Source organism: Dufourea novaeangliae, unplaced genomic scaffold (genome assembly GCF_001272555.1).
Source record: "Dufourea novaeangliae isolate 0120121106 unplaced genomic scaffold, ASM127255v1 scaffold101, whole genome shotgun sequence".
In the NCBI taxonomy this organism is placed as follows: domain Eukaryota; kingdom Metazoa; phylum Arthropoda; class Insecta; order Hymenoptera; family Halictidae; genus Dufourea; species Dufourea novaeangliae.
In genome coordinates this window covers 3,542,127-3,569,673 of record NW_015373989.1, presented here as the reverse complement: position 1 = coordinate 3,569,673, position 27,547 = coordinate 3,542,127, and the positions used below count along the sequence as shown (strand labels likewise).

General features: G+C 42.7%; 1 protein-coding gene across 1 annotated transcript; it reads right to left on the bottom strand.

Moving 5' to 3' along the window:
- LOC107187701 lies at positions 1-27,547 on the bottom strand. The gene is given in 6 exon segments (XM_015575853.1): positions 1-1,084; positions 1,086-2,012; positions 2,308-3,144; positions 4,298-4,604; positions 6,109-6,327; positions 27,468-27,547. Coding segments are annotated over 6 exon segments (3,432 nt in total). The 3' UTR covers positions 1-22.

The following is a 27,547-nucleotide window of genomic DNA, read 5'->3' as shown; positions in this document are numbered from 1 at the left end:
TATATTACAAAGAAAAGTTCGTTCAGGAGGCTGCCAAACGATGGTTATCCGCCGCGTTCAGACTGTCCTCGAGTACCTCAAACTCCTCGAACTCCATCTTGCCGAAATCGTCCGGAGTCCTCCAGTTGTTCTCGTTCACCTGCCACCTGGTCAACGCGCTGCCGATGAATCGACTCGGATAAGTCGACTTGGCGTCGTCCAGGGTGCCCAGCTTGAAGTCTGCTTTAAAGCCTTTTCCATCCTTGTTGTCCTCCTTTTTTGGTTCCAGGCCAATCACCACGGGCGGTTCCCTTTTCACCTCGGACTGATCCAATTTCTTCTCATCTACCTCCTCGTTCTCTTTCTCTTGTTTCTCGATCGTGGTGATCTCGATGCTGGGTGTTTCCGCGATAGTGTACTGGCTCAGATCTGGTGCTTTTTCTCTGTTCCAACATCTCAGATGACTCTCGACCAGCCTGCCGGCTAGTTCTAGCCGGCTGTCGCAGGAGTTACTCTTCACTAGTCGGAATTTCACGTAATCGCTCGATCTGTCGATGCACCTGAACCTATTCTCGACGACAGGTGAAATTAATGGTCCGTTGCTAGAGTTTACTACTTTGCCTCCATAGTAGGTCACCGAGGTGCCATATTCTCGAATCTTCTTGAGAACGTCCTGGGACACGTAGTGATTGGAACCGTGAGCCTCGTTCCCTTCGTCCTCGTGACACTCGACCTCCTCATCCTCCGAGGAGATACACTGCACTCCGCTACCCTGGTCAGTGTCAGGATAATCGCTGGACACACCGGAGCTAACGCTACCGGCGTCCCAGTTGTGATGATGATGATGGTGATGATGGTAACGATTCACCTTGTGCTTGGAGGACGTGGAATCGCTGGGCGACGTGTGACCGCTTCTGGCCTCGAACGTTTGGGCTAGAATCCTCGTTTTCGATTCGCAACGGGGGCTATCCAACTCATCCTTGCATCCCACCACGGACGCGTTCGAGGACGTGGATTTCTCCATGTTCTCGAACAGTTTCGTGAGATCCTTGGCTCTGCTGGAACACCTCGACCTGAAAGAAATATCAAATAAATTTAACAGGTCAAATACTAGGATTCATTAAACATCCGTTACTCTTTCGATTCTTGCAGTCTCGCGACAATTCCGAGCCACCCTTTATCTTCAGAGTATTCTCGAACATCCTTCTCACATTTTTCACCGTGTCCGGGTCGGGCAGTTCCTCGTCGATTAGCTCACGGTTCACTCGGATAGGGTGGTAGAAGAAGTGCTTCTTGATGGACGACTGTTTCGGGCTCTTTGCGTTGCCGCCATCCGCGCTCTCGCAGTTTCTCTCACGGTTCTCCGTCTCGGACTTCTTCTGTATCGCCCCGGCTATCTTGCACGTCGGTTCCGATCTGGATTTTCCTGCGCAGGACGGTTTTCGTTCAATGGTCTCTGCACGTACCGGCTCGATGATAACAACGTTGTTGTCCAACAGCAGCTCCTGGAACGAATAGTCCCGCAGGTACTGCATCAGACCCTCGTACGTGACGTCGCCGCGACCGGTGGCGTACATATTCTTCCCGAACATGTTGGATTTCACGATTTTATATCGCACGTGATCGAACTCCTGGCCGTCTTCAGGATGGCATTCGATCGAATCCACGCAGCTTCTGGACCTAGTCAAACTGCTGTGACCCTTCTTGACCTCATTGTTCTTGCTCGCCGACGGTTTCCCGTTGCACGTTTGTTCCTCGCCGATACCGTCGTCCACGGATCTCCTTCGTGTGTCGCTTCCAGACTCGGAGCCCAACCCAAGATCCGAGCTCTCGGATCTAGCCTCGAATCCCAAGGTTCCTTTCACGGCGCTACACGCCTTGCCCAGGATATTCGACGTCCCTTTAACGATCCTTTCAAACCTACCCTCGTTTGATTTACTTTTGGAGACCACCTTCGGCAAGGTCTTCTGCTCGAAGAAATTCTTCGCGTTCACCACCGCTGCGTTCGTCCCGTCCTCCTCTTGGTCGACGGTCTGGAAAAGAATGATGCGGGAGTGTTTTGTGCGGAAACAGGTACAAAAGACCTCCATTTACCGGAACGACCCATCGACTGGACCTATTGGTGGTCATCGGAACTACCACCGACCAGTGACTCTTATACAGAATTAGGTATATAAAAGTTTACACCCCCAGAAACTCATTTTATAAAGGTTCGTATTATCCGAACCGTTTCGTCCCTCGACAGGTTTGATAAATGGATCGTCGTCCTACTCGTGAGCAGGGCTCAAAAGGATGGATAAAAATTTTGCTGAACTTTCAAAAACTCACCTCTCCGTTCCTAGGATCTCCGTCGTCCCCGTCAGACTTTCTATCCAATTTCACGACGTCCAGACGATCGTTCGCCACCGTTCCGATCTCCTGGAATTTCCCATCTACCGGAAGGTTCTCCGTTCTTGGATCGACTTCCGGCGAGGAGCGTCGATGTCGTCGCTTCGTGACGTCGTTGTCGACGACCTTGAGCACCTGTGGCCTCCGCGACATGTCGTCCTGTTCCTCCGTGTCCGAGATCCAAATCGATTTGTAATCTTCCGCCTCCTCGACCTTGTGATCCTGTTGTTCCGTCCTGGCGGAGGCTAAAGGAACGTCGAGTATGTATGTATTCTCATCGATCTCGAACGACGGGGATCGTGGATCGATGGTCCCCTCACGGAAGCAATCTGTCGAGTTCCTTTCCTCCTCAGAATTCCCCGTTGGCTCCTCTCGACACGATTCCTTCTTGACGCGCGCGGCAGAATCCTCTCTGAATTCGTGCAACGAGTCGGGTTCCTTCGTGTCCTTGCGACGACGGTCTCGTTCAATTTCCGACGGGTTCTTTACCACCTTTGTCGTGGTGCTTCCTTTGCATTTTTCCTCGTCCGTCGCGTTGCTTCTTGCTCGTCTCGCCTCGATCACACGAGGTCCAAGGTACTGGAGGGCTTTCAGCTTTCCGCCGCCCCGTCTGCCGTTCCGCGCGGCCAGATTGTTATTCCGCGCGTCCTCCTCGTCGAATTCGAGACGCACGTTCGAGAGAGGTAACAGGTTCAGCACGTCGAAGTACTCCAATTCACCGTCGTCCTCGAACAGTATACTGTCCAAGCTCCTGTGCTCCTTGCGCTTCCGTTTGACCTAAATCGAGCGTTGGGGAAGGAAGGAATCGGGGTCAGTTGTGACTGGTTTACCTGTAGTTTAATTGGGTTTTGTAGTGAGTGGATTAATTGCTGTTTAAGGAGGCCTTACCTCCTTGACTGTCAGGGTGGAGGTAATTTCTTCATTAAGTAGAGGAACTAGGGGCGAAATGTTAAGTTTGTTTAACCGTTTGGTGGTGCTGCAAGGGCGCGCCAGAAATTACCACGAGTGACGTGGAAAGGTACGAAGGATTACACGATGATTGAAGAGAATTTTTAGCGATAAATTGAATATATTGTGACGTAATTCGGTACTGGTTTTTGATGGAAAGAATAAGTACTTTGTTGGAGGATTGAGAACGAAGTGAAACTGGAAATATCAATTTTGAATGGAATATGTCCGTCGAACTGGGATAACATTCTGGTAAATTTTCATTTACAAACCGGTATTACGCGTTTCGTAATGGCCACATGCTGATTAGCAGTTTCCTTTGACAGCGGTCACGAATTTCAATACTACTGGTTTGATATTATTAGTTGAACTGACCTTATTAGAGACATATATGTACGTACATATACGTGTGTTCCACAAACGTACGCGCGAAACCTGTGACGTCGATCCGTAATTGCACGATTAATACGCACACACACGGACCTGGTTGGTTTCGATTATTAGAAATATCTCATTAATATGCACGGCTATTTAATTTCGGTCGCTATAATCATCGCGATACAAAGCACTCGTATAATTAACAATCTAATAATCGGTTATTATAGCAGCTTGCTCGTAATCGTTCGACACTATCGAACTTCGTGTGGTGCACAATGATATTGAAACACTAACCGCATAATTTTATAACGTGTCTGATGTTGAGATATAATATAATTGCCGAATATATTAAAGTTGCATAATTCCTTATAAGTTACAGTAGAAATCGTAGTTTCGAATCAAGATCGGACCGATCCTACCCCCAGCAGTCAATGGTTACCATGGGAATCTCCTAATCTGCTTTTTTACTTCTATCACAGATATAAAAAACTAAATGATACTATATTATATTTCGTAATTTAGAATACGTAGCCATATGGCAATAGTGGTACGAAAGAGTTAATGGCGGTCTAATCCAACCGCAGGCGAAACAGAAGTCGTTTACCTGAGTGTAAATGCAATCGATGCTACGGTTCCCTTCGATCGGCCAGTTATCCTCGACGATATCCACCAAACCGCTAACCGTGTCCAGCTCCTGGACGCTGTGATAACGTCTCGGCGATTCGGGCCAGTCGAGGATGTTCAGACGATCGGGATCGGGACGATTAGATCGCACGTATGGTAGAGGATCCGGAAACGTCGCGAGTCCCGACGGGATCGAGTGAAGACCGCAAGCCGATCGTGATTGGTAGGATTTCGCCTCGTTGAACCTTTCGTAGGAATCCGAGAGATGTTGTTGACTTTTTGAGAGCCTGAAATATACACCCAGGTATTAGACAGTTGTATAATTTCGAAGCTAACTAATTAATACGAATACAACTTCATCGATCTTTGGAAAATGCTCTGCATCAAGCTAATATAGGAGAAGATTGCAGAATTTGGACCATCGCCTGCGTTGGTTCACAACTGTAACTTGTCATGGGTAAGCAATTTGCGCTGTATGATAGATAGGTATTGTCTATCATACGACGGAAATTGCTTACACATGACAAGTTTCAGTACTGGTCCAACGTAGGCGATGCTCCAAATTAGGCAACCTTCCCCTGTACAGGGTGTCCCACCGAACTCTAGCCAAATGATACTTTTCTCTCACGTTTTTTTGTATCGTCAAAAACAAGTGGGATATTGACGATCCTCACGTTATATGAGACACCCTGTATATTTCTGGCTCGTTTGATACACTTCCAGTCGCTTCAGTGGTACCCAGAACTGCAAATTCGAAGCTTCCAAAAGTACAAAGTTTCACGAGCATTTTCACGCGAAGTAACGAACAGTTCCAATTGAAATTTTTATTAGCTAAAAAGCCCCAGGCTCCAGGCACAGAATTCGAATTCCACGCAGAGAGGGCACAGCAGTTGCATTATTAACGCTGCTTTAACATATCGAACCGGCTGCAGCGGACCGTAGAAGTATAATGGAAACAAGAAAGTTTCTCGAGCGGTGGTTCCGCGCCGCGTGGAAAATCTCACGGGGCCATAACGAGTTTCTATGAATTTTTGAGAAATCCCTCGATCCGGTCCCCCTGGTCGATCAATTCCCTGCTACGTATCCTTCAAGTTCGTTAATTCGTCGAGCTGCCGTTCTAATCCGAAGTCGAATAGACGGCGAATCGAATTTCCCGCGCTCCGAGCACCGATCATCTTAATTGGCCGTTCCGGGGGGAAGAGGGACAATATTTGCTCGCGCGTTAACGACACTGCTCGCGAATAACACGGCTGATTGGGACCGTAATCAGTGGATAGGACGTTCTTCGCGAGGGATCGTGTAAAGAATTCGTTCGTTGCCCGGAGACCGTGCAAAATTGAGCCATTAAGCGCAATTAAGGAACTTCGAGAAGAGACTTGTTATGCTTTGCAATTTTCGTAGTAATTAACGGTCCTCGACGATACGTATTTTCTCCCGTTACGGAGTACAGTTCATTTAATTTATACTCAATTTCTACCAACATGTAATGCTATTAAGAGTCTTTTACGCAGTTTCTTGAATTTCTTTATCTTTGAAAGCGAGGACTTGTTCGAAAACATTTCATTCTACATTTTTTACCTTCCTTATAGAATCGATTTTATTCCTTCACAAAACTATCGAATCGACGTACCATTTCAATTACATACGAAAGATTTCACTGTACTTAGCTATAATATCTAAATCACATGTACACGTCTCGGTTCGACGATTCCGAGATTCATTTTGATTGACAGTCTAACGCAATCCTGTGAGCTCATCGTTCTGTTCCTTGAGTTTCGACGGTACTCTCACCTGTCCTTCAGCGAGTTCCGATCGATCAGCTTGGCCCTCGGTATCAATTGATGCCTCCTGGGCAAATCGAAGGTCGATTGACCCAGCCGGAAATGGTGCGCCTCTCGATCTTGTCGAGATTCGTCCTCGGATATCACCGCAAGGCTCCTCGTTCGTTTCAAGAGCTTCCTGCGGTCCTGCGTGGACTGCGCGGTGTGGGCCTCGTGTCGTCCCCCTTCTCTGTAATTCGACAAATCGACCATTGTTAATCCTGCGCAAACCACGTCGAAACGATTCCTAATTATCACGATTTTGTAAATTATCAAATTGGTTTCCCATTAATTGGTCTTCCATCGAAAGCGGGGGATCATCGTGGAATTTAATTATCAGGAATGACCAGATCCAGTTACGATCGATCTCGAGCCAGTGAACTCGTTTCGTTGTCCCAATTTGTCTAACAAGCAACAGGATTCCGGTGTGACTTGTTAGCCGATGCAACTGGCCGAATGAAACGCCTCGCGAGACTGTTAAACCGCGTGTCGTTGTCTGCTCTCTGAGCAAATAGAAGCGGGATCGGAATGATTAAGTATCATTGCTTGGGGGAAATGGGATTTTGTCACGGTATGTATACTTACTTGAGAGTTGTCTACAATTGTAGCAATTAAGTCTAACGAATCATTCATTTCATTTAGAACCTACGAGAACTCTCAACCCCTTCCCTTACGATTTTTTCGACGACTACAGTCTCCAAAATTTATTTATCGTCGATAATTTCCCAGGAATAAAATAAATATTAATACTAGTAAAAGAGTATATTTCCTCGACTTAAAGAAAAGGAATAACACTCAGGTTTATTTAACCCTTTTTATGTTCGTCAACACGAGTTTGACACGATGTTATAAGGTAAGGGGTTAACAATAGACGTTAACATCTATTCGATTCCCGTTTCTCCAAATTGCTCTATAAAACCGTAAATTCTCCTAAACGACTAGCCTAGTTAACCATTACTCTAAATATCATGTCACATATTCCAACAAACACTGAAGAAAGTGTTATCCTTCAAGCTACTCAGAATTCCATACTAGTCATTGAGCATTCGAAACTCGATACTCGAAACTCGATACAAATGTATCAGTGTTCGATCTGCAGACTATTGAAAACTGGTCACTCCGTTATTTACAATTTCCCATTGTATTCAATTCTCGGTTCTCGATACATCTCTAAGCCCTTAAAGGCTAATCCCCCGACAAAGTGAAACCACTTTTCAATTACCCTATACAGACCTGTGCGCATTCAATTCAATTTGCTCTCGCTGCATCCAACGACGTCGACGGATTTATAGAAACAGCCTTGCATATACTCCACGCGCCTCGTGTTCCCACCATGGACCGTGATTTCCGCGAAAGGATTATTAAATCCAGCAGGTGCTTGGATCAAAAACGTTTGCGCCACCGTCACGTGTATATACCCCAGCGACGACACGATGGTATTCATTATTGAAACGCGATATTGAACTGTCGACTGGATGTATAGCAAGGTCCCGATGTGGCAGCGGTAATGGCAGTTCCTATTTCCCGTAACAATGCCTCCGAACGACAAGCATCCACTGTCAAGTCCGCTAGAACGCAGCGTTTACGTCTGATCGTAGGGAAATTGGACGTTGTTTTGGTGAACAATAAAAGACACCGCAAACAACGCTGAGGATATAAAGCAGGACACGGTAGCCACTTGTTTGCATTTCCCGACAGAGCTGGATAATATTTCATTGTAATTTAACCCTTCGAGCGGGGAAACTGCGTTACTCGAGAATTTTTTCCGTATTCGTTCTTTAACAGGCCTTGGTATTTTATGGTAGAGTTATTGGAAATGAAAGAACACTCGGTGTACGTTGAGAGACTCTGAAATGAGGATCGATACGACATGACCGTGGTTTTAAGAGCAGAGCTTTTACGTCGAACTTTACTTATTTCAATTAGGGACTTGTTTCGGTATAAAAATAATGTTTCGAGCAGAGGGGACGAGATCACGTGTTAGTTCTTGTTTTTCTTGTTGAGTAATGTTGTGGAGTTTACATTTAAAGTGTTACAGTTAATTTAGGATCTTCGATGTATGACACAATATTATATACTCCATATTTTTCCATTTTATTCGTAACTCCATAACATACTTAAGGGAAGAAGTAATTCCTACTTTTGTTTTCGTTATTGTGAATTACTTTTTAAAGTATCATCTCACATAAATTTTACGTTACTTTTCGTGTGACTCTGGACTTCATCACAGACAGCCACGAAACCACTGTAAAATAAAAATTCCTAAATCTGTGCAAGGATTGTTCGTCCTTCCGTGGCATCAGCCGTTTATTCCGCGCACGGTTCACGAATTTACGTGAAAAATCGGCTTAAAGCAACGGTGCATATTTCACTTTATGTAATCCTCTTGACGAAGCAGTCAGTCTTTCAAAATGCCAGCCGGTCGCGCGTGTACAAATTCATACAACGTGGGAGAAAATAAATTGGGGATCGTTCGTCACGCGTTACGCGAGCCAGTTAGCTGATTGATATCGATAATGAGTACCTGGTGCAGGTACTCAGCAACTCGAAGCTTATATTAACATCAGCATCGATCACTTGACTTGGCGATGTATTTCTTGCGCACGTTGCGACGCCAATTTAATTTTCTCTGTGTTGAAATCGAATCATTCAATCAGTTTTTTGATCGTACAGTTGTAGTAAGTACACAGCTGTTTCTTTATTACTCCTGTTTGTCTAAAAAAGTGTTTACTCTGACATTATCATTTTTGTCTAGGTATACATATATTAACATCAGATCAGTAATTTGTTTTATTAACTCTTTAAAGCATAGTGGTAAGAAAAATATACCATATTTTATTAGATGCAAATATGGAATGCTTTTATTATCACCATGCTTCAAAGAGTTAAAGAATTGAAATTCATTTCTCGTTGAATAAACGATCTCAATCTCTTCACCATCAGTATCTATATACATTAAGTCACTTTCGAGTGATATTTCCTCTAAAATATTCAGGTCACAGAACAACGTCAATCATCTAAAATCGAATATGTACTCCAGTCATTTAATCACTCTGTACGTATTGCGTCGTACGTATATTGCCTTTGTCGAACGTGACAGATTTTGCAAGTATCAATTCTGACATCCGTTATCCGTCATTACCTTAAAATCATATATATCATTTCCTTCAACGTTCCCTTTTACGCAAACAAAACGCCAGTTATGCGTGTGTTCTAAAAAGTTAAAACCATGCAAATTGGGAAATATCGGAAATATAGATCGTTTGGGGATAAATTGTAAACACGCACAGGGGGATAACTGCGGCAAAAAATTGTCTGTCGTTCCTCGGAACAGTGATTAATTTCCAGGATTAATCGGATCTCACCAGGTATACATCCTCGTTTAATCTACCCTGTTTCCGCGGCTGGTCGGAACATTTATGCTTTGTTGGCGTGCATTTAACGAGCCGACCACTCGGCTCCTAAACGACGACAGTTCGTATTCGTTTCTTACGGACATGGATAATTGATACATTATTGTACTTTTACCGGATAATAACGCGACGGGCTACGATATAGGCACGTAATCAACGAAGTGGTCACGCAACGTTTGCCTGTTTGAAAAATGGACGAAACCACGCCTTTCTGGGTCTACTTGTTCAACGAACGTAATAGAAATTGGGTGACAATCTAGTGCTGTTCCGCGAAACGGCTGGAAAACCGTGCATTCGACAACCTTGACATATTGGAACGTTGGAGGTACACTTTCGTTATTAACTAAATATTTTTCTTACTATATACATCCACCAACGATTGGAAATTCATTATCCAGATAACAAGTTTCAAATAACGGATAAAAGATTAAAAAAAAGTACTTTGTCATTTTTCATTGATTAAATGTGGAAGTTCCAATATTTGTAATAAAATAGTACTTCTTGAATCTGGTTAACTGTTTAAAAGTCAAGATAGCGCTCTTAGACATTATTCGAATAAAATTTTACCCAACTCAATTGTAATAAAGGCCAATAAAGTTCCTATGAATAAATCTTGATTTATTCACGATTCTCGTAAGTTAATGTTATTATCAGTAATACTCATGGTCTTTAAACTTACATAGTTCAGACATAATTAAAAGAATAATAAGATGTTTCAGACAATTGTTTCTTATAAATCAAGTCGAAACTAATTAGCCGCATCGGTTCGACCGTCGTGAAATTATTCGTGTCAAGATTGTTCCGTGACGAAACCACAAAGTCAGCATTTACGAATCGCATACTAACGAGAATGGAACACATCTGTTTCCAAAGGAACCGCTTGCACGTACACGCAGGAAAATGCTATGCATATTTCAAGGTAAAAGATAATATACTCGACAATTGTTCCTTTTTTTCGAACCGTCAAGAAAATCAACGTTTAGAACGGGATCTTTCGTTGTAATAAAAAAATTCGTATCATGAAAAATCGATAGCTCGCTGCGGGTGGAAATCGGCAATAAGAAAATCAACTTCTCGACCGCGAGGAATCGCGAAACGCAGGACCGCGAATTTTTCCGCTCGAACAGCCAGGTGGTGGTTTGCAGGTAAACGCGTCCTTTCGACCGCCTTTGCGAATCCTTGAAGGCCTGCAGATGCAAATGCCCGTATCGTCGTCTCATTGTGTTCGGCTGAGCACGGCGAATCGTTACGTAAGATTTTTCGTCGAGTTATCTCGGCCACTTTTACGAGCGAGAGGGCTTCGCCAACTCTTCGTCCGCAGTCGTCTTATTTCTCATTTTTCCACGGAAAACTTTCCTTCTATTCGTTATTAAGCATCATTTAACCTTCATTTAACGAATACGTCGGTATTTTACCATAAATATTACCATATAACCAGTAGTTTTCCTCGACATGAAATTACTCAAGAGGATCGATTTCTCCTTCTTTATCTTCCATCAATTATTTACCACGAGCGTTCCATAAATTACTGTCCAGATTTTCATGATTGCACCCTCGCGCGAAATTTCGACTGTGTTTTCTATACTTCCTTCATTCCTGAAACATCAGACGTGTGTTCCAGGAACAGAGTTAAATTTGTCCCGAGCGACGAAAGACGTAATGAAAAATTCAAACGGGCTTCGAGCCGTTCTTTTCACCTGGCCCTGCGGAAAAGTTCTTCGGGCGACTTGCCCAAACGAACCGTTTAATTCGCAAACGAACTCGATTATGTACGTATCGTGACGGTTCCACTCGCTGGAAATCGATCGTGCGTGCAGCCTCGGCATGGAGATGGATCTTGGCACAGGCTTATCGTGTTCTTCACGACGTAATTTTTATCGAACCCTTCTCTACATACGAGATCGGTTCAGTCACGTGTCAGGTGTACCGTGAAAAGAAAACGCGGGAACCCTTTCGCGGTCGTATTTCGAATCGTTTAATCGTTCGTGCGCGATCAACGCGACCCAATTCCTCGCGCGACCATTAGCGCACGAATCGACCTTATCGAACGCATCTCAATTCCCTTGTGAAAAGAAAAAATAAAACAGACGTCTTGGGCGTTTTAAAGAGCCTCCGATTTTCTCATTTATTTGATTTTATTTATTTTATTTTCATTTTATGATTAAAGCCACTTGGAAGGATTTAACGCGAAGCATGATGGATTTTGTTCTTTAGCCTCGCTCCACTAATCCATGCAGAACTCGAGAGGCCAAGTTTCTGTCTAAACGATCCGCGTGAGAGCGGATCTCCTAAGAGCAGATGAAGCAAAACTCGCGCGGTTAAATAATGCATCGACAAATCGAACACCGCGAGAGGAATTGTACTCGCGATTATGCAAATTCCATGCACTTGGATTCTAATGGATTACACTGTGATTAGATGAATGTTAAATGAAGTTCAGTTGCCGTCTTGTTGAAGGAAGGAAGTGGTTTTTGTATCAGAAGTATCACAATGAAATGATTTCAACTTGTTAACATCTGTTTAATTGTGAGTACATCGGCTGGCTATCATTCTTATGGAAATGAATGATTTAATTATTCGGATCGTATAGTTGTTCTTGCTACTTGTGCTACGATAAACAAAACTTTTCGAGAATAATACAATTTTCATTCCACATTTGGGCGAATGGGGCCCGCAATTATTAAAACAAAGTTTTCTATAATTCGAATTTTAATTAAATCGCGCATGAAAACGAGAATTTGCATAAGCTTCGACAGTATAATCCTCGGCATTTCGGCATTCGGGATTATGATCCATGAAACAGATTATTTATCAGATCATCCGGCGTAGAACTTTCCTCGTTAAAACGTAATGTGACTAATCCTATATATCCGTCTTACTCAATAATACAATCATTGGATCGTAAACTTAATATCATTCCAAGATTACAGAACCTTGGATGGTTTTCCTCGAATAAAACTCAGCGAAACGCACGATTAACCTACTTTCTTTGATCTGAAAGACCCTAAATTGCCACCGAAAAAGGACTCGCTAAATGAAACAATTCTATTAATGTAGCCCGTTAACGTATCGATAGAGGCTTCCGGTGGATCGGTCGTCGATCATTGCACCCTCATACCGTGCCGTAAAGGAAATGCTCCTCCGCGTGCGGAGAATATCCTATGACACGTACCGGAAGAAGATCCGCGGTCTAAACAGTCGATGCTTCAGCGTCTCTGGTCGATGGTAACGGCTTTGGTTCTTCGATTGTTCACGGGTCGAGGGAGTTCGAGCACGCCGAAACTGTGTTCCCCAACACCTGTTCTTGCCTCCGAGGATACACGGAATGATTTCGAAAGTGTTGAAAATAATTAAGGTATCGTGACGAGTGTCACGACGTAATAACCGTTGCTCGAACGATCTATGGAGAATATTACCGGTTCGATCCAGTTGCTACTTTAATATTCTATTCATTACGAGATGGTACACATCATTACAGTGAAATTCTTCGTAATATCACTGTGTAACGGATGATCGTCGAGTAACGTATTATATCACAGGTCACTAATTGCGCTGAGTAACTTGTTTACTTGTCAGGTCGCTTTCTACCATTTTGACTGTTGCTCAATGGAATTTTTCTTACAGAAGAACATTGAAAAGATTACGTAATAGGCTGCAATAAAATTTCTATTGACGCAGAAAGGAAAAACGTTTAACGATCGATTATTCTATTATCGTGTTATCCTCTTCATTTACATGGTAAAACGTCGATTACAAGTGGACGTTAAAAGGTCACGAGTATCGTATAAAATCACAAGCCACGATCGTTTCAATTCTTTAGACACTGGATCCGGCAATTAGTCTGAACTGAGAGTAGTAGTTCGCGAACGGGTCGTTCACGCGGGAACAATTTCGCTCTTGCGGTAATTAAGTCCCCCCCGTTCGATTACCTTCGAAACGATTGTTGTGTAACTTTCGGTTTCTCGAAACACGGAGTCCAGAAACGTGAAATACGGTAAGACAATCCGGTAGTAGATCGCGATGTCGATGTACATTCGAGTGAACGTGAGTGATTCTATAAATTAATGAGAGATAGAAATCATAAAAGGAAATGCAGCAGAAGTAGAAATTTTTTTCAGTGAAATATAGTGAGGGTACACATTTTTAAAGATGATATAGTAGAGGAATCCTGTGTGGAAATATAAAGATTCTCACAGTGGAAATTCTTAGTGTAATCCGACAAGTAGATTAGTAGCGAAACATGACTTTAATCAGCCCTGAGGAAAATCCTCTAGGAAGAAAGGACCTCGAAAGAAAAGTCTTCATGAATCCTTTAGCAATTCAAAGTGTATCCAAATCGATCCCTCGTCCACCTAAGAAGTCTCTTCCCAGATGGATACACGCTAAGGTTCGTATTCGAACGGTTTTAATGGCGGCCGTTAACGCGAGTTACCAGGAAAGTGTGAATCAGCGCTAATTGATTACCAACACGCAGATTTCAATAGGATAAATTCGCGCTCGTAGACGCCGTTGACGTCAATTCGTCTCACTTTGTCGAAGCTTTTTTTCACCGACCAGTCGGTCGAAAGTCGTTCCGCTGACCTTCATCCCGGTAAGATCGTTTATTCTTAATGATAAAAACAACCGGTTGTATAACACGAAAAAGAGGGAACCGTGACTAACGGGCACACCGAGTATAAACAACGTTAATTAATTTCCACGATATTTATAACGTATATTCCAAGCAAAACAATCTATACACGAGTAGTTACGTAATCATCCACTCGATCGGAAATATCCCGGGTGCGTGTGCGGCAACGTATTACTTTCCACCTCTGGAAAGATTTAGGGTAATTGCAATCTCCAAAGATCGACCAAGTGCACTGCAACAGGCTATTGTAACAGACTATTACAGTAGATCCGGCGATAATCGTGCGATCCACTTTTAAGAAATTAGTGAAAAGTACATCAACCGTCAGACGGAGGGAGAAGCGTGATAAACTTGAAGAAGTTATTAGCTATTTACTCCTATCAACGCCTCGATCAGAGAACAACGGTAATAATGGTACAATAACACCTAACCCAGTTTCATTCGTCAAGATTATCCCCATAGAGAGATGTTAGATACGTCAGAGGTTGCTGAGGTAGTAGTCTAAAAAGTGTATACTACTGAAGGCATGTCGAATATATCATCGATTAGAAGGATCTTTAAAAAGATTAAACGGCGTTTGTTCTCGATCTACAACGATCAATAGACTCCAAATTAAACCTCACTCCTTTTCACTAAATCATCAGAAGTTCTCCATCATCGTGGAACGTTTAACTCGACCTAAAGAAATTGGAAATCATCCTCTTACCCTGGATCCCTCAGATAGACAGTCCTCGGTCGGTGTGTAAAAGCTTCAGAAGACAGATTGTTCCGTCGATTTTACGAAAACACTCGTTCCCGTCGACGAACAAACAGGGACCACTCACGTCACCGTAAAGAGTACTATCAGAGCCACTCTCGTTGCTCGATGGATCGTGTCCAAGAGCCGGATTATCGGTAGCCCTCCGAGGTTCACCACGATCCTAGAAGCCGCGCGGCGCCCCGGCTTTTCACTTTCTCGTTCGCGCATCGACTGACGGCGGATATCGTTTGTAACCGGCCGGCCGATCGCCACTGTGCACCTGTTCCCTGGACAGGACAACGTTGTACCCGTGTGTCCTCCACTCGATTGTCCATCTGGTAGTGGGAGTGGTACACCTTAGCCGGCCTGCTGACGTCACCGATCTCTTGACTGGAAAGCACGAGAACTGACGAAAACCACAGCTGGAGGTTCTAGCCTTCGAACTGTCCAATCATGAATTTGTTTTTTTTTTTTCATCTAGTTATTTCTTTCCCGTCTTTTTTAAAATCTCTTCAGGAAATACTGAGGGATGAGGAGCGTACGCTGGAAGCTCAACTTTTTACCGGTCCTGAAATCTAATTTATCTCGGGTGAAAGTTCGTAACGAGGTTTTCGCCAGAATTTGTGGTCGCCGGTTATCTCTGTCGTTTGCGTTCGGTTAAATAAGGTTCGAAAGTTTCCGAGGATTTTGCGTAAAATGGCTTGTTCCGATGAGGTAATTTTGCTATGACGTTGTTGCCCGTTCAAATTGTTTAAGCGGCCCGACAGCAAATTTTGTTAGAGTTACTGTTACAACACCTTGAGGCGACCCAAATTTCGCGGTGCCGATCAAATCGAATATTCTCAACCATGGAGCCCAATTTCGAATTCTCTCACTAGAGATTCAATCCTGTTTCTGGTCGAGAGTTCCAAAACTATTTCAACTTCGCCGATTCTACATGTTAAACCATTTAAATCCAATTTTCCCTCAAATTCATCAATTCATCTTCTAAACATTGACAGCCATTGATTCACAGGTTCTCCTTTAATTTCAACCTGAATTTGGAGCCTCTGAGTGTCCAATTTGAATCAGAATATTTCTTTTCTCTACTTCTAAAATTACTTCAACTACGCCGATTTTACCTGTTACATCATTTAAATCCAATTTCCCCTAAAATTCTTCATCAATTTAATCCCCTAAACATGATATCCAATGAGGATCGAGTATCTGCCCTGTTCGAACCTGAACTTTGAGTCTCAAGATCTAAGCGTCCTATTTGAATCGGAATCGTTCCTTTGTCCCGACGATCATAGCGCAAAGTCTTCCTTCCGTAATTGCTGAAAAAACACGCTCCCCCGCGGAACAATGGCCGTCGTTGGGGACGTTATTATTCCGAGCAGCGAGGATGACGTGTCAGGGGCGTCCGGCACAATGCTCAATGTCGAAGCTCCGCGGATGAGACTCGAAGGACTTAGATGAATATCGTGGTGAGCTCGTAAAACCGAGGGTCAAGTGGCAACAACCGTGTGCCATATTCGCCATGGTTTAAGGAGAGGATTGGATGGAGACGAGCGATGAATTATCAAAGCTTGGAGGATACAATGGATCTTATGCCCTCCGGGTATATCGAGGAAAGTCGCCGTGCTGCGATATTAATCCAACGATTGTTACACGACGAAGGTCGGCCACTGAACATTACAAATATTGGCTTCGATGTTGGAAACATTGCGTAACTTCACCTGGCTCATTGACGAGATGTTTGAGATTCTGAGGATGGGACCGTTGTTACTTGTTCTATACGTTGAAGCAATACGGTTCCTAGTAGTCCGTTCAGTTTTTATACGAGTTATTCAATATTGTTGCTGCTGATATGGTAATTGGAACTGCGCGGAAGATGACACGTGATATTCATTGAATTTGTCGACCTGAACATTGGTAAATGATTGACCAAACGAACGACGAGAATATAGTCTGAAGGATAAGTTGTTTATGATTGACTGAAGTTAACACATGCTAATAACTGCTACGGAAAGTCGGAGTGTAAATTACTGTCGGACGTCGATCGTGCGCGTGTGCATAATGTTCTTGGAAAAGCTTGAAGATCATGCGCTGCAGGCCATAATTCATCAGTCTTACGTTTAGAAGATCATGGAAATATTACAATCATTATTGTATTAAAATAAAAACGAGAACTTTGACAATGTTTCATGAACTTTCCAGTTGTACGAAACCTTTGATAAAGACGATGGAGATGGAGTTTCATAAACGTCTGCGATCCAGCGGTTATAATCACGACAAGAAGAGGGTCGTAGCTGAAGCTTATCAATCCAATTTTCCCGACCAGACAAGAGAGGCCGCTGGTCCCAATTACTCGGATCCGTCAGTAACGAGAAAACTATTTTCCGTCCTCTCCATTCGTAAGTCGAAGAAGAATCCCATTTTCCGACACGAACTTCTGAAAGCGAAACTTCTAGCACGGTCCTGCTTCCGAAGCAACTGGAACTAGAACGATGAATACATTATCGGATGCAATGAAATCTCGTGGTTTACGTCGTTACGGTCCTGGAGGACACGTTCCGCTTTTCCCTTTTTTCGGGGCTGCGACACGATGTATTGTACCCAGAAATCCCAAGACGAATTAATGGAACGATATCGTGTGTCAAGGACGCCAGCGAGACCAGTATCGTTTTATATCCCGTCACGTGCTGGTTAATTTTTCCACGGATAGGTCACCTCCAATGAAAAATCCATCGGTCGTTTAATCGACCATGACACGGTCCAGCGTATCTAAAACCGTCAGGTTTATTTTAATATTTCAGTCGATTCCGGCTGCACGTTGCGACACACCGGAGGAAAAGTCTCTCGTTTATTGATGGGGACACATTTAACGGATCGAACAGGATACAAACAGTCGTTAGTCTTTGTCTGGTTACGGCCAGTGTTCAGATACGTCCTAAATACAGAAAAAAATGTATGAAAGGGACACGATGTATTTGAACTCGTTTTTCTCCGTTAGAAGTTTACCTAGGAGCGTCGAGAAACATTGAAGTAGCATTTATAGACGGCCTCAAAAATAAGAACGTGAACTTCAATTCTAATAGAAAGTATAATTCCGAATGCTTTCAAGAAGATGAAACGTTCTCGACTCCAATACAGTTTACTCGAAGTCACCATTTCTAAGTGATAGCCTCTGACGATAATATTCATTCACTGTATCGTTGCATCCAATATCGGTCAAGCATAAACAGTCGCCGTTTCACCACTGAAAGGGACATCGAAGCGTGAACTGAATTTCATTTAGACTGGAATGGCCCAAAAAATGAAATTACTCGTAGTCAACCGTCTCCCGTAGGAACATGAAACGAGAACGAAAATGAGATTTTTGGTGGTATCGAAGCTCACTGGTTTGTGAATCGTAGAAGGGGACAAAGAACCGGGCAGTAGCCTGGTAAGGGAGAGGTAGGATAAAAGGGACATTTTTGTTTTCAACAAAATATAAAAAAAAACTAAAATAATATTCCACTTCTAATTGATATTGTTGGAAAGTTTAGCAACCTGGTTATAACTATACGTGGTGATATTAACCTGGCTCTATATATGCCTATCTTATTTTTCGCTTTTTATAAAAAATGTATTTTGTCCCTTTCATAAATTTGGCAACAAAATTGAAAACCTAACCAACAATTAGCAGAGTATTAAACAAAAGATTCCGGACACTTCGTGTTACTGTTTTTGAATAAATACCTGTTCACATCTAGTAAGAAAGAAGTTAGTCTGTAATGCATCTTGCAGAGGGAATTTCATTTTTCGTTTCGTGTGCAACGAGCGGCGAACTCCGCCGCGGTGTCACGTGAGACCACGAAGAAGAAAGTGACCATGGCACTTGGCCTAGGCACCACTTACACCCGAGTCACCTGGCTACGCACGACACGATACACTTTCCTCGCGGAGCAGTCCTCCGACCGGCTTTTATTTCGCCTGTTTTCCTTTGGGTCTCGCGTTTCACGCTCCACTCGTTTTTTTTCCCCCTCTGTTCGCCGGGGGAACATTTTTACGCTATCACACGGGTGGGTCTGGCGAACGGGGAAAGGGGAAAGACAGAACAAAAGTCTTCGCTATACTCGATTTCCATGGAAATTTTTATTGAAAGAAAATCCCCGGGACATTTACCCTTTCCTCCCATGTGTCCGATAAAAATGACGTATTTTGCCATCTTTCGCGTTTCGGTCGATCTCCGAGGGGCCCGATAAAAAGGTTTTCAATAAAGGGCACTTTCGATTTACGTGCTTGTAACAATAGTGTCACACAAAGGACAGGTACAGAGAGTGTATATATTTGTAACTTTTAGGTGTTTGCAGTGGCTACCTTTAAAGAGCTTGAATTCTCATCAGGAATGAGTTTTAGTCCATCAGGTTATTAGAGGATAACACGGCAAGCTTGGGAAATGGTAACTTTTCCTGAAAGTCTGACAAACTTTCTTAAAAAGAAGTTTCCACTTATTTAAATAAACTCTTCAGTTAGCGAAGAATAGGACGAGAAATGGTTGTCCATATGTGTTTTCACGATTCAACCACCGTTTCAGCGTACATAGCACGCTTTCTCTGAGGACTTAATGCGGAGCTCGCGTGTCTTTTTTTTGTATTTTTCTTGATCAAAGACACAAGTCGAAAGGGCAAAAGAACAATCACTCGCGTGCGATAACATTGGCGTTTCTTGCGCAAGAAGAACTTTCCAGAAAGCGAATAACATCTTCCTACATTCTCCAGTATATTACGTCGACTACAAAAAAAAAGAAACAAGATTCATCGAAATTTACCTGGACTAATTAAGCGTCAACATTTTTCCGGATGACCTGAGATATCGATGGGGCACCAAAGAACAGGAGAAAAAACGGTATAAGCGGAAAAACACAGCAATGGTAATCACAATCCGCTGTTGGAAACGGTTGATAGGCAACTGGAAAACGAACAAAAAGTGTCAACGGACAATTTCATCCCCCTCTTTTCCTGTCCCCTTCCGACCAATGAATCACAACGTTGCCGAGGAGACCGCATCGGCTCGTCGCGAATAACACACGCGTGTGAACCGAGACGCCGCTAAACAACCCCCGTGCGCCAGGAAGCCGCGCTCGAATCACCTGGAATCCAGGTGAAATGATTCACAACTCCGCCGGAACAAGTTGTACGATACAATTATACGTCGAACGTTAGCTAAACAACACTCGTTGAATGAAGTAATTACAACTACTCGAGTATTTTCATTCTTCCGGAACTCCTGGGTTACACATTGTTGAAATTGGCGCTGTCGACAACGTTCCGATCGATCGTGGCTCCAGAAGAAAAACTTTCCTGCACCGTTCAGGTGAAGTTTTTAATTTTTAAATCGAGTTATCGAGTTCACGAGAAATTTCCGACGTATCCGTAAATTAGTTTGTAGGAAGCTTTTTCTCTCAAGAATCATTGGATCGTAGTGCAGAATCCTTTATTTTGCTTTCGGGAGTTTCTGATACAGCTTCTAAAGGTTTATTATTGTAACGTGATTGCTAACTCCTTGCTTTGCAACATCGAGTCAGATACAACTAAAATTAGTAAACATGTTTATTATTTGTTTTCTTTGAGTCGACGTGAAACACTGTTTCGCTGGTATTAACATTTAAGGTTCAGTGTAAACGTAACACTTGCCATAACAATAGAATTCCTTTTGTACCTAGGAAAATATTAATAATAAAGTAATTCTTGAGAGTGAAGTAATAAAAGAAATCGTGTGGCAAGGGGTTAAGCTTTTAGGTACTAATCGTAATTCCGTTGTTCTTTTTTGTTGCTTGAAAATTTTGTTTACAAAGATGTTGTACAGAACGAGCTTTCGGGATTCTGGATGAGCTCCGAGTTACGCGCATGTCGTGACAGAACGCGGGAGAAATTAATTTCGTGAAAGTGATCGGTAATACAAGGAGTGTATGTGTAACGTGACCCTGGGTCGTTGACGCCGAACAACGAGTCGGAATCGATTGGAATCACTTTCGATAGGAGACCTCGAGCACCGGAAGAGATCGCGGAAGCTGCGGCTCGGCAAACCGCGGACTAGAAAATTTCCTCGTGGACGCTCGACCCTCGTTTCGTCGACCGTGGAAACACACATTCAGCAAAACGAAAGCACAGACTTAGCCTTGGAAGGTTAACACGTTCGCCGCGGCGCCCATTTCGGCTGACTTTCCGTTCATGCCGACAGTATTCTATTACATTTGAATTTGTGTTACATGTCAGTCACCGACGTAGTGTGAAACGAAAGTTCTCTGTTAGTCACCGGTGACCGACGTAGCAATGAAAATGTCAATCCTCATCTTTCTCTTAAGAAATGATGTTATTCTGTAATGTGTAGGTAAATTGGTGGCTTTTATTTTCAAAAATTTGCAAATTTAACTGTTGATTTCTTCACTATTTTAATCTTGTACCATTGTGTCAATTTTACAAATTAAGTTGGGAAAATGAGGGCTGGATGAGGGTTAGAAAATCTCGAGAATAACAAAGCTCTCCCTCTGTCTCTTCCGAATCACAGTTCGAAGTCTAATAACACATATGAAGGAAGAATAATAAAACTGCTTTCCTTGGTGAACACTCTTCGCATAACGGTAGCATCAAAGTAAAAGTATGACAGAAAAGTGAAATTCGTAAAACGACAAACACAGGAACGAAGTCGATTCAGCATGGTTCCCTCGATTCAGGAGCACCGTGTCCGATCGAGGAACAACTCTTACCTAATGTGGACATTAATTCTAACATTTCCACGGTTCGTGGATCTCTTTTACGTAACCCCGTAGCCTCGTCAAAGAGGGGGAGAGAGAGAAGGAAAAAAAAACGAGGTACACTCGTGCCTGTAACGATCCTATTATTACGTAAAAGGAAATCTTTGAAGCGACCGCAAATTGGTCCTAAAGTAAACGTTCTGCGAACGTCCGCGACTCGATCGATCGTCACGGGATTTGATTTTACGCGTCGCGATTTTATTTTAGCGTCTCGTTAGAGGCGTGAACAGGGTGAAAAAACAGAGTCGGGGAAACAGATGTGAGTAAAAAATATTTGATGACCGAGATGCGAGCGGAAAATGTATGGTAACGAACCGTGTGAGGCCGTTTTTTTTTTAAATTAAAAAAAAATGTGGGGCATATTTGTTCTGTATTCCTCCTCCTCCTCCGACGTCGGAAAGGTCAGGAAACAGTGCCATCATGCGACAGGATGTTACACAATGGCGGCTGCGCTTCTGTTCTCACCGAAGGAATTTCATATAAACCGATTATGACCTGAACATGTAGTGGCACTATGCCTCAAACAATCTCTATGAATATTTTCATCGTCGATCGTGGCGTTTACTCCGATAGGAGGATATTGAGAAATGAATTTTCAGGATTTTTATAGCTTGTAGTGCGAATTGAAGGTGGATAAACTTGTGTGTCAGCATACACCGCGTGACGTAAATACAAAACCACCCTAAAATGTTCAGTTCTTATGTATTGTGGTTAAAATAAAAACGAACGATGTATACCATGTCTGAAATTGTGTTGAACAATAATGTTTCTCCAGACAAGGATAGATTATATTCCCTAGAAAAACAGTTGTTCGTCTTTATTTTAGCCACGATACATAAAAATGGAAAATTTTCGGGTGGTTTTATAGTTATGCTATGCAGTGTAGTAGAACTTCGATTATTCGTCAGTCTTTGTGTCACATCTCTATTGTCTGTGTATGGCTATAGTCCGTTTGTTAAAGTTTGTTTTTAACATCCAATACTAGAAATTGATCTCACTCAACCGAAGCTGTAACAGAAAATTCAAGAATTGCTAGTTGCAAAAACAGGAAACGTTAGTAGAAAGTGGTGCAAAATACTTTCAGCTTGTAATCGTGGTTTCAGTTAATAATATTTGAGTAGTGTATCCAGCATGACTCGTACAGTCTGCCCGGATTGATTGTTTTCACTGCCAGTGGAACGGTCTACTGTTTCTTAATCCTGGATAATTCTCCCTAAGCTTTTCATGATCGTGATCGGGCCTTTATTCTGTTTCGCTAATATTTTCATTATGTACAGCAAACATTCAGGAACCAACGACCGTGCACACACGCGTGGAATTCGAATTAAAAACTGATCCCCATGAATATTTTATGAACGGTTGCCCACCGAAGGAAAGAAATTCCTCGGCGGATTAAGCGCAAGGAGATGCGAACACGTCTTTCGGCTAGAACAATCTACTAGGATTCGTGCTGGAAATAATTATTTAACGAGCTCCAGTGTGGTATATCGAACACGCCAGAGCGCCAGATAGGATAAAAACTTCTCTACCGAAAATGCGTTTCCCTTTTTAGTGCATTTCCGACGTTTTTCATTTTCAATTCGCTAGGATTGCGATTCGAATCTCCGCTTAATTGTTCCCTCGCATGAGATTCAGTGACCAACTTTCGTCGGACGAGATCGCGAATGGCTTTCTATTTGATCAGTAAGGAACCATTATCTTGGAAGAAGAATAAAATTCGAACAAATCTGAAATTTTTCTTACCTTGTTATACTCAATTCTTGTAAATCTGATTGTGTTATCAACCAATTGCACGAACGCCAGCTGAAAACTTAGGTTTCAAGTGGCACAAACTGGTTTCAAGTCTTCATTCGACAGTGTACTTATTTATTAATAGCCAAAACAAAAAGCCTGGTAGAACGTACCCACTGTAAATTGAACTCTGAATGCGCAATAAGTCCAGTACAATTTTAAAGTCCTATCCAACTCGGTCTTATGCCCGTAAGCGTACACTGTTCCTAATTTCATTCCCACTGTGTGCGACGTGTAACGCTCGCGTCGGTAATAATTCAGACGCAAACGCGCGCGTCTGACGCAGCTAGGAAGTTCCACCTGAACGCTACCAGGAGGCACGTGAAGAAAAAATCAAAAGAAATACCTGGTGGTCTCGACGAGCTCCATCGTCACCTGGCAATAAACGATTTTCACCGCGAACATCGCGCACCAGCATGGTAAATATCGCGCGAGCGTGCACTGTGGCCGTTCCGCGCCTGTTTTACACGGGTTTCCAGAACCGGAATGACTTTCCAGCCGAGCAACACGGGCGAATTTTCGATACGTACAGGCGACGGTGTCGCGGCCCTTTGTCCTGTACGCAGCTGCGTGTGCACATCGTTGAAACAGAGAGAAAGAGAGAGATACAAAAAGATAGAAAGAGAGAGACGTTCGTCAAAACGGATATCCGGTGTTCCGCTGTGCCGGCCTCCTTCCCCTTGCCCCTCGTTGTCTTTCGTCGTTTCGATTGCGCCTGTTTCTCGTCGCGAATTCCCTCCGCTAATAATTACGATCGTTTTGCCTGCGGAATTTCGTAATTAATTCGATCACTCATCAAACCGATCAGAAGGTAACTTCGATGTTTGGTAATTCTGAGAAATCCAACGGTGAATCGTCTCGAATTTACCATAAACGATCGATCTTACGAATGAAGAAACATTAAATAAAATATCTTACATGAGTAACGTTATAATTGAGGAACGGTAGAAATGAGTTGGAGGATATATATATTCGATTGGGTCGAGAATATCGAAAACTGGGCACGTGCAACTGAAACGCGAACTTCCATTAGGAAGTTGCCCGTTAATATTCCAACGACGCAACCGCGGATTTGTGTACGAGCTCTCGCGAGAATTAATTGTTCGGACAATTCCAGATTGCTCGTGTTATTTCCCGCGGTGGGTTCTGGCGAGGAGTCGATAAACATATCTGAGCCACAGAGTTAGAATATGAAGTCACGTTTTTCAAACTTTAGATGAGAGAAAATCAAAGGTGCGGAAACCTTGTAACTTTGGAGCGTTCTGTAAGAATTCAATGAGAAATAATTGTTACTTGGATACTGTTGAATGGACTTAGGACAAATCTCAGATGTGGGTGTATTAGGAACTCGTGCGACGTTCTGCGAACGAGTTTGAAAAACTTTTAGTTTCCAGTAATTAAGAGAACGATCAATCAAAACTGTTTAGAACGATTATACATTGAATTGTTTTTTTATTCCTGGCGAGTAAAGTATTCGAAACCGGAGGAAGTTGCGATTATTGCCCGGAACGGCGATCCGATTTTCATTACCCTCGGCTGTATTTAATAAAGCCTCGATGCGAACCTTTTTACGAGGTACTGTAGATAATTAATCGTAGAAGTGTCTTAAATCGATCGTGTGTAAATATCGACTAGTTGAATTTGATTATGTGCATTGTATTTTCGGCTCTGAACAACAGTTTTTAACGTGATAAGCATCAGAGCCGAGGGATAAAGGCAGAATTTCAGTAAACAGTTGGCAGACTCGTTAGCGGTATCGCGAATATGGAGATAGAAAATTTCTCGAGTTTCTAGAAGCGGCTAATTAGCGGAACTACGACACGCGTGTAATTTATGGAGATATCAAACGGATGAAGTGGATTCGCTCATTCCAACGATATCGAATATTTCATAAAGTCCATACAACTTCCATTGTTACGGAAACAAAATTAACGCTGTACAATTATAAAAATAGTGTGGATCGATGTACGAATCACGCGTGATTTATAATTAAGACAGGCTTTTGTAAATTCATTTTTCTATGTTCCATGGTTAAAGAATAATGGGAAATAACTGATCGTCGATATAAATTATCCCGAGAAAAGGTCCAGTCAGAAGGAAAACAAAATTAACAAGCGAGTAATTGCATTCCGATGCAACTTTACAGATGGATCTTGCAACGATACGATTAGGATTGTAGAAATTAACTGTACTTTTATTTGCAGTTTAATCTATTTCCTTGTGAAGATCTATGATACGAAATACTTTCCTGTGTTGTTCATTTCCATGTTATCAGTTCTTTTACGCAGTTTGAGGCTGTAACTTTGCAGTCTCGCGTCGCCTCTCTTCGATCCAGCAATTCAAATTTCGCGGGAGACTGAGCGCGTTTACATCGTTGACATGCATGTGCCGGAAAATCATTTTAAATATTCGCAGATGGTAGCTTTCTTGGCAATTGCTTCCTATCTTGGGAAAGCTGCACTCCAATTTTCTTACATTTCACGTCGAAACGTAGAAAACTAAAGGAAGAAAATTACGACAGATCGTTATTGCGACTGCTCGTGTAAAATCGGAAAATTCGCCAAAACGATGAATTTCGACGTAAAATTGTTATTTTTTGTTTATTTTTCTCGTGCTTTACAACATCGAAGATCAGATAAATAAACCCAGAAGAACTCGTTGGTATTTATCGGGACATCTAATTGCGAATGATTCATATGTTAACCTACTTAAGAAATTTCGCACGACATCGCGTAATAGCGCACGCGCGGTAGATCGTCGAGGCGCATACTCCAAAGATCTCTCGTTCCCTTATAAAGCACCCAAGCCTCTAATGATTCTCGCCGCTCTGAACACGACTGCGTACGGATCTCGCGGCAAGAATTTCTCGAAACCACCATACACACGACAATTAAGTGATTCTTGCCTGTTTTTCGTAAAAAAAAAAAAAGGCGGCCAAGAACCATTCCTCGTACACGATACGAAACTACTAGAAACAAGACGCGCGCAAGGTCTCAACGAGAGGATCGCGTAATTAGACCACAACCGTGCTAATAAGCGCAGCCTGACCGTGGCGAAATCCTTCTAATTAACAATAAATTAATCGTCCACTAATCATAAAGCGTTATTTCGTTCGAACGGGACCGAACGGTTTCGATCAGAACCATCGTACGATTTCTATGGAAACGAAGAATTTATTGGCAAGACAGAACTTACACTGTGCATGATACAGAGACTTGTGATTTTTTTTCTCATAAATATTTACGTGAAAGAAACATTACGTGTTCTTGTTTGTAAATGAAACCTAATAATTCGCGGGACTTCGTGTACCTATGTCCCAAGAATAATCATCGTGAACATTCCTCGTGTCTAGAGAACGTGTGATACCTACGTTGCGCTGAATAATGGTAGATACCCAGGAATAGATTAAAGTAATATCATCGCCGAGCATCATTGTACAGTTTCTGCTCTGATATTTATGCACTGTGGTAGTAGTTTCAGCCGGGGCTTTTTCGGGCTCATTAAAAATCTGGGCCACGCGCGGGGCCTCGCCATTATACCGCAATATAATTAACTTATGGCGCAGATAATTTCTCTACCGCCACGCGCCTCTTAATCGCCGCAGAAGCCGCGAATTTTCTGTCTCGAACGGGAATCCTTGTTTCTTGGATGACTACGGGAATCGATCAAATGAGCCGTCTCCGGACCCGTTGATCGTCTTTCGTCGATCAACTTAATATTCCAAAATGGCGGCACGTTGCGCCATTTCAAGTAAAAACGACAGAGACTTTCTTCTTCTAAACTCGGGTAATAGAAATTTGATGAGATTGTACTGAATTGAATCGTGTGGAGATAATACTTGATATTAATATTAATTATTGTATAATATTTTATTGCAACGGGGAATAAGTTAATGGTAATTTTAAAGTGTTTCAGGGTTGAAACAAGATTAAAATAGGGGGATAAGAATTATGTATGATTGATTCATGGGACTCACCGATGGCATTTTTGACGTTGTCTCTCGTGCACCCATAATGCCTCTCCAAGGGTATGGGTTCCGCTCTGTACTCCACCCAT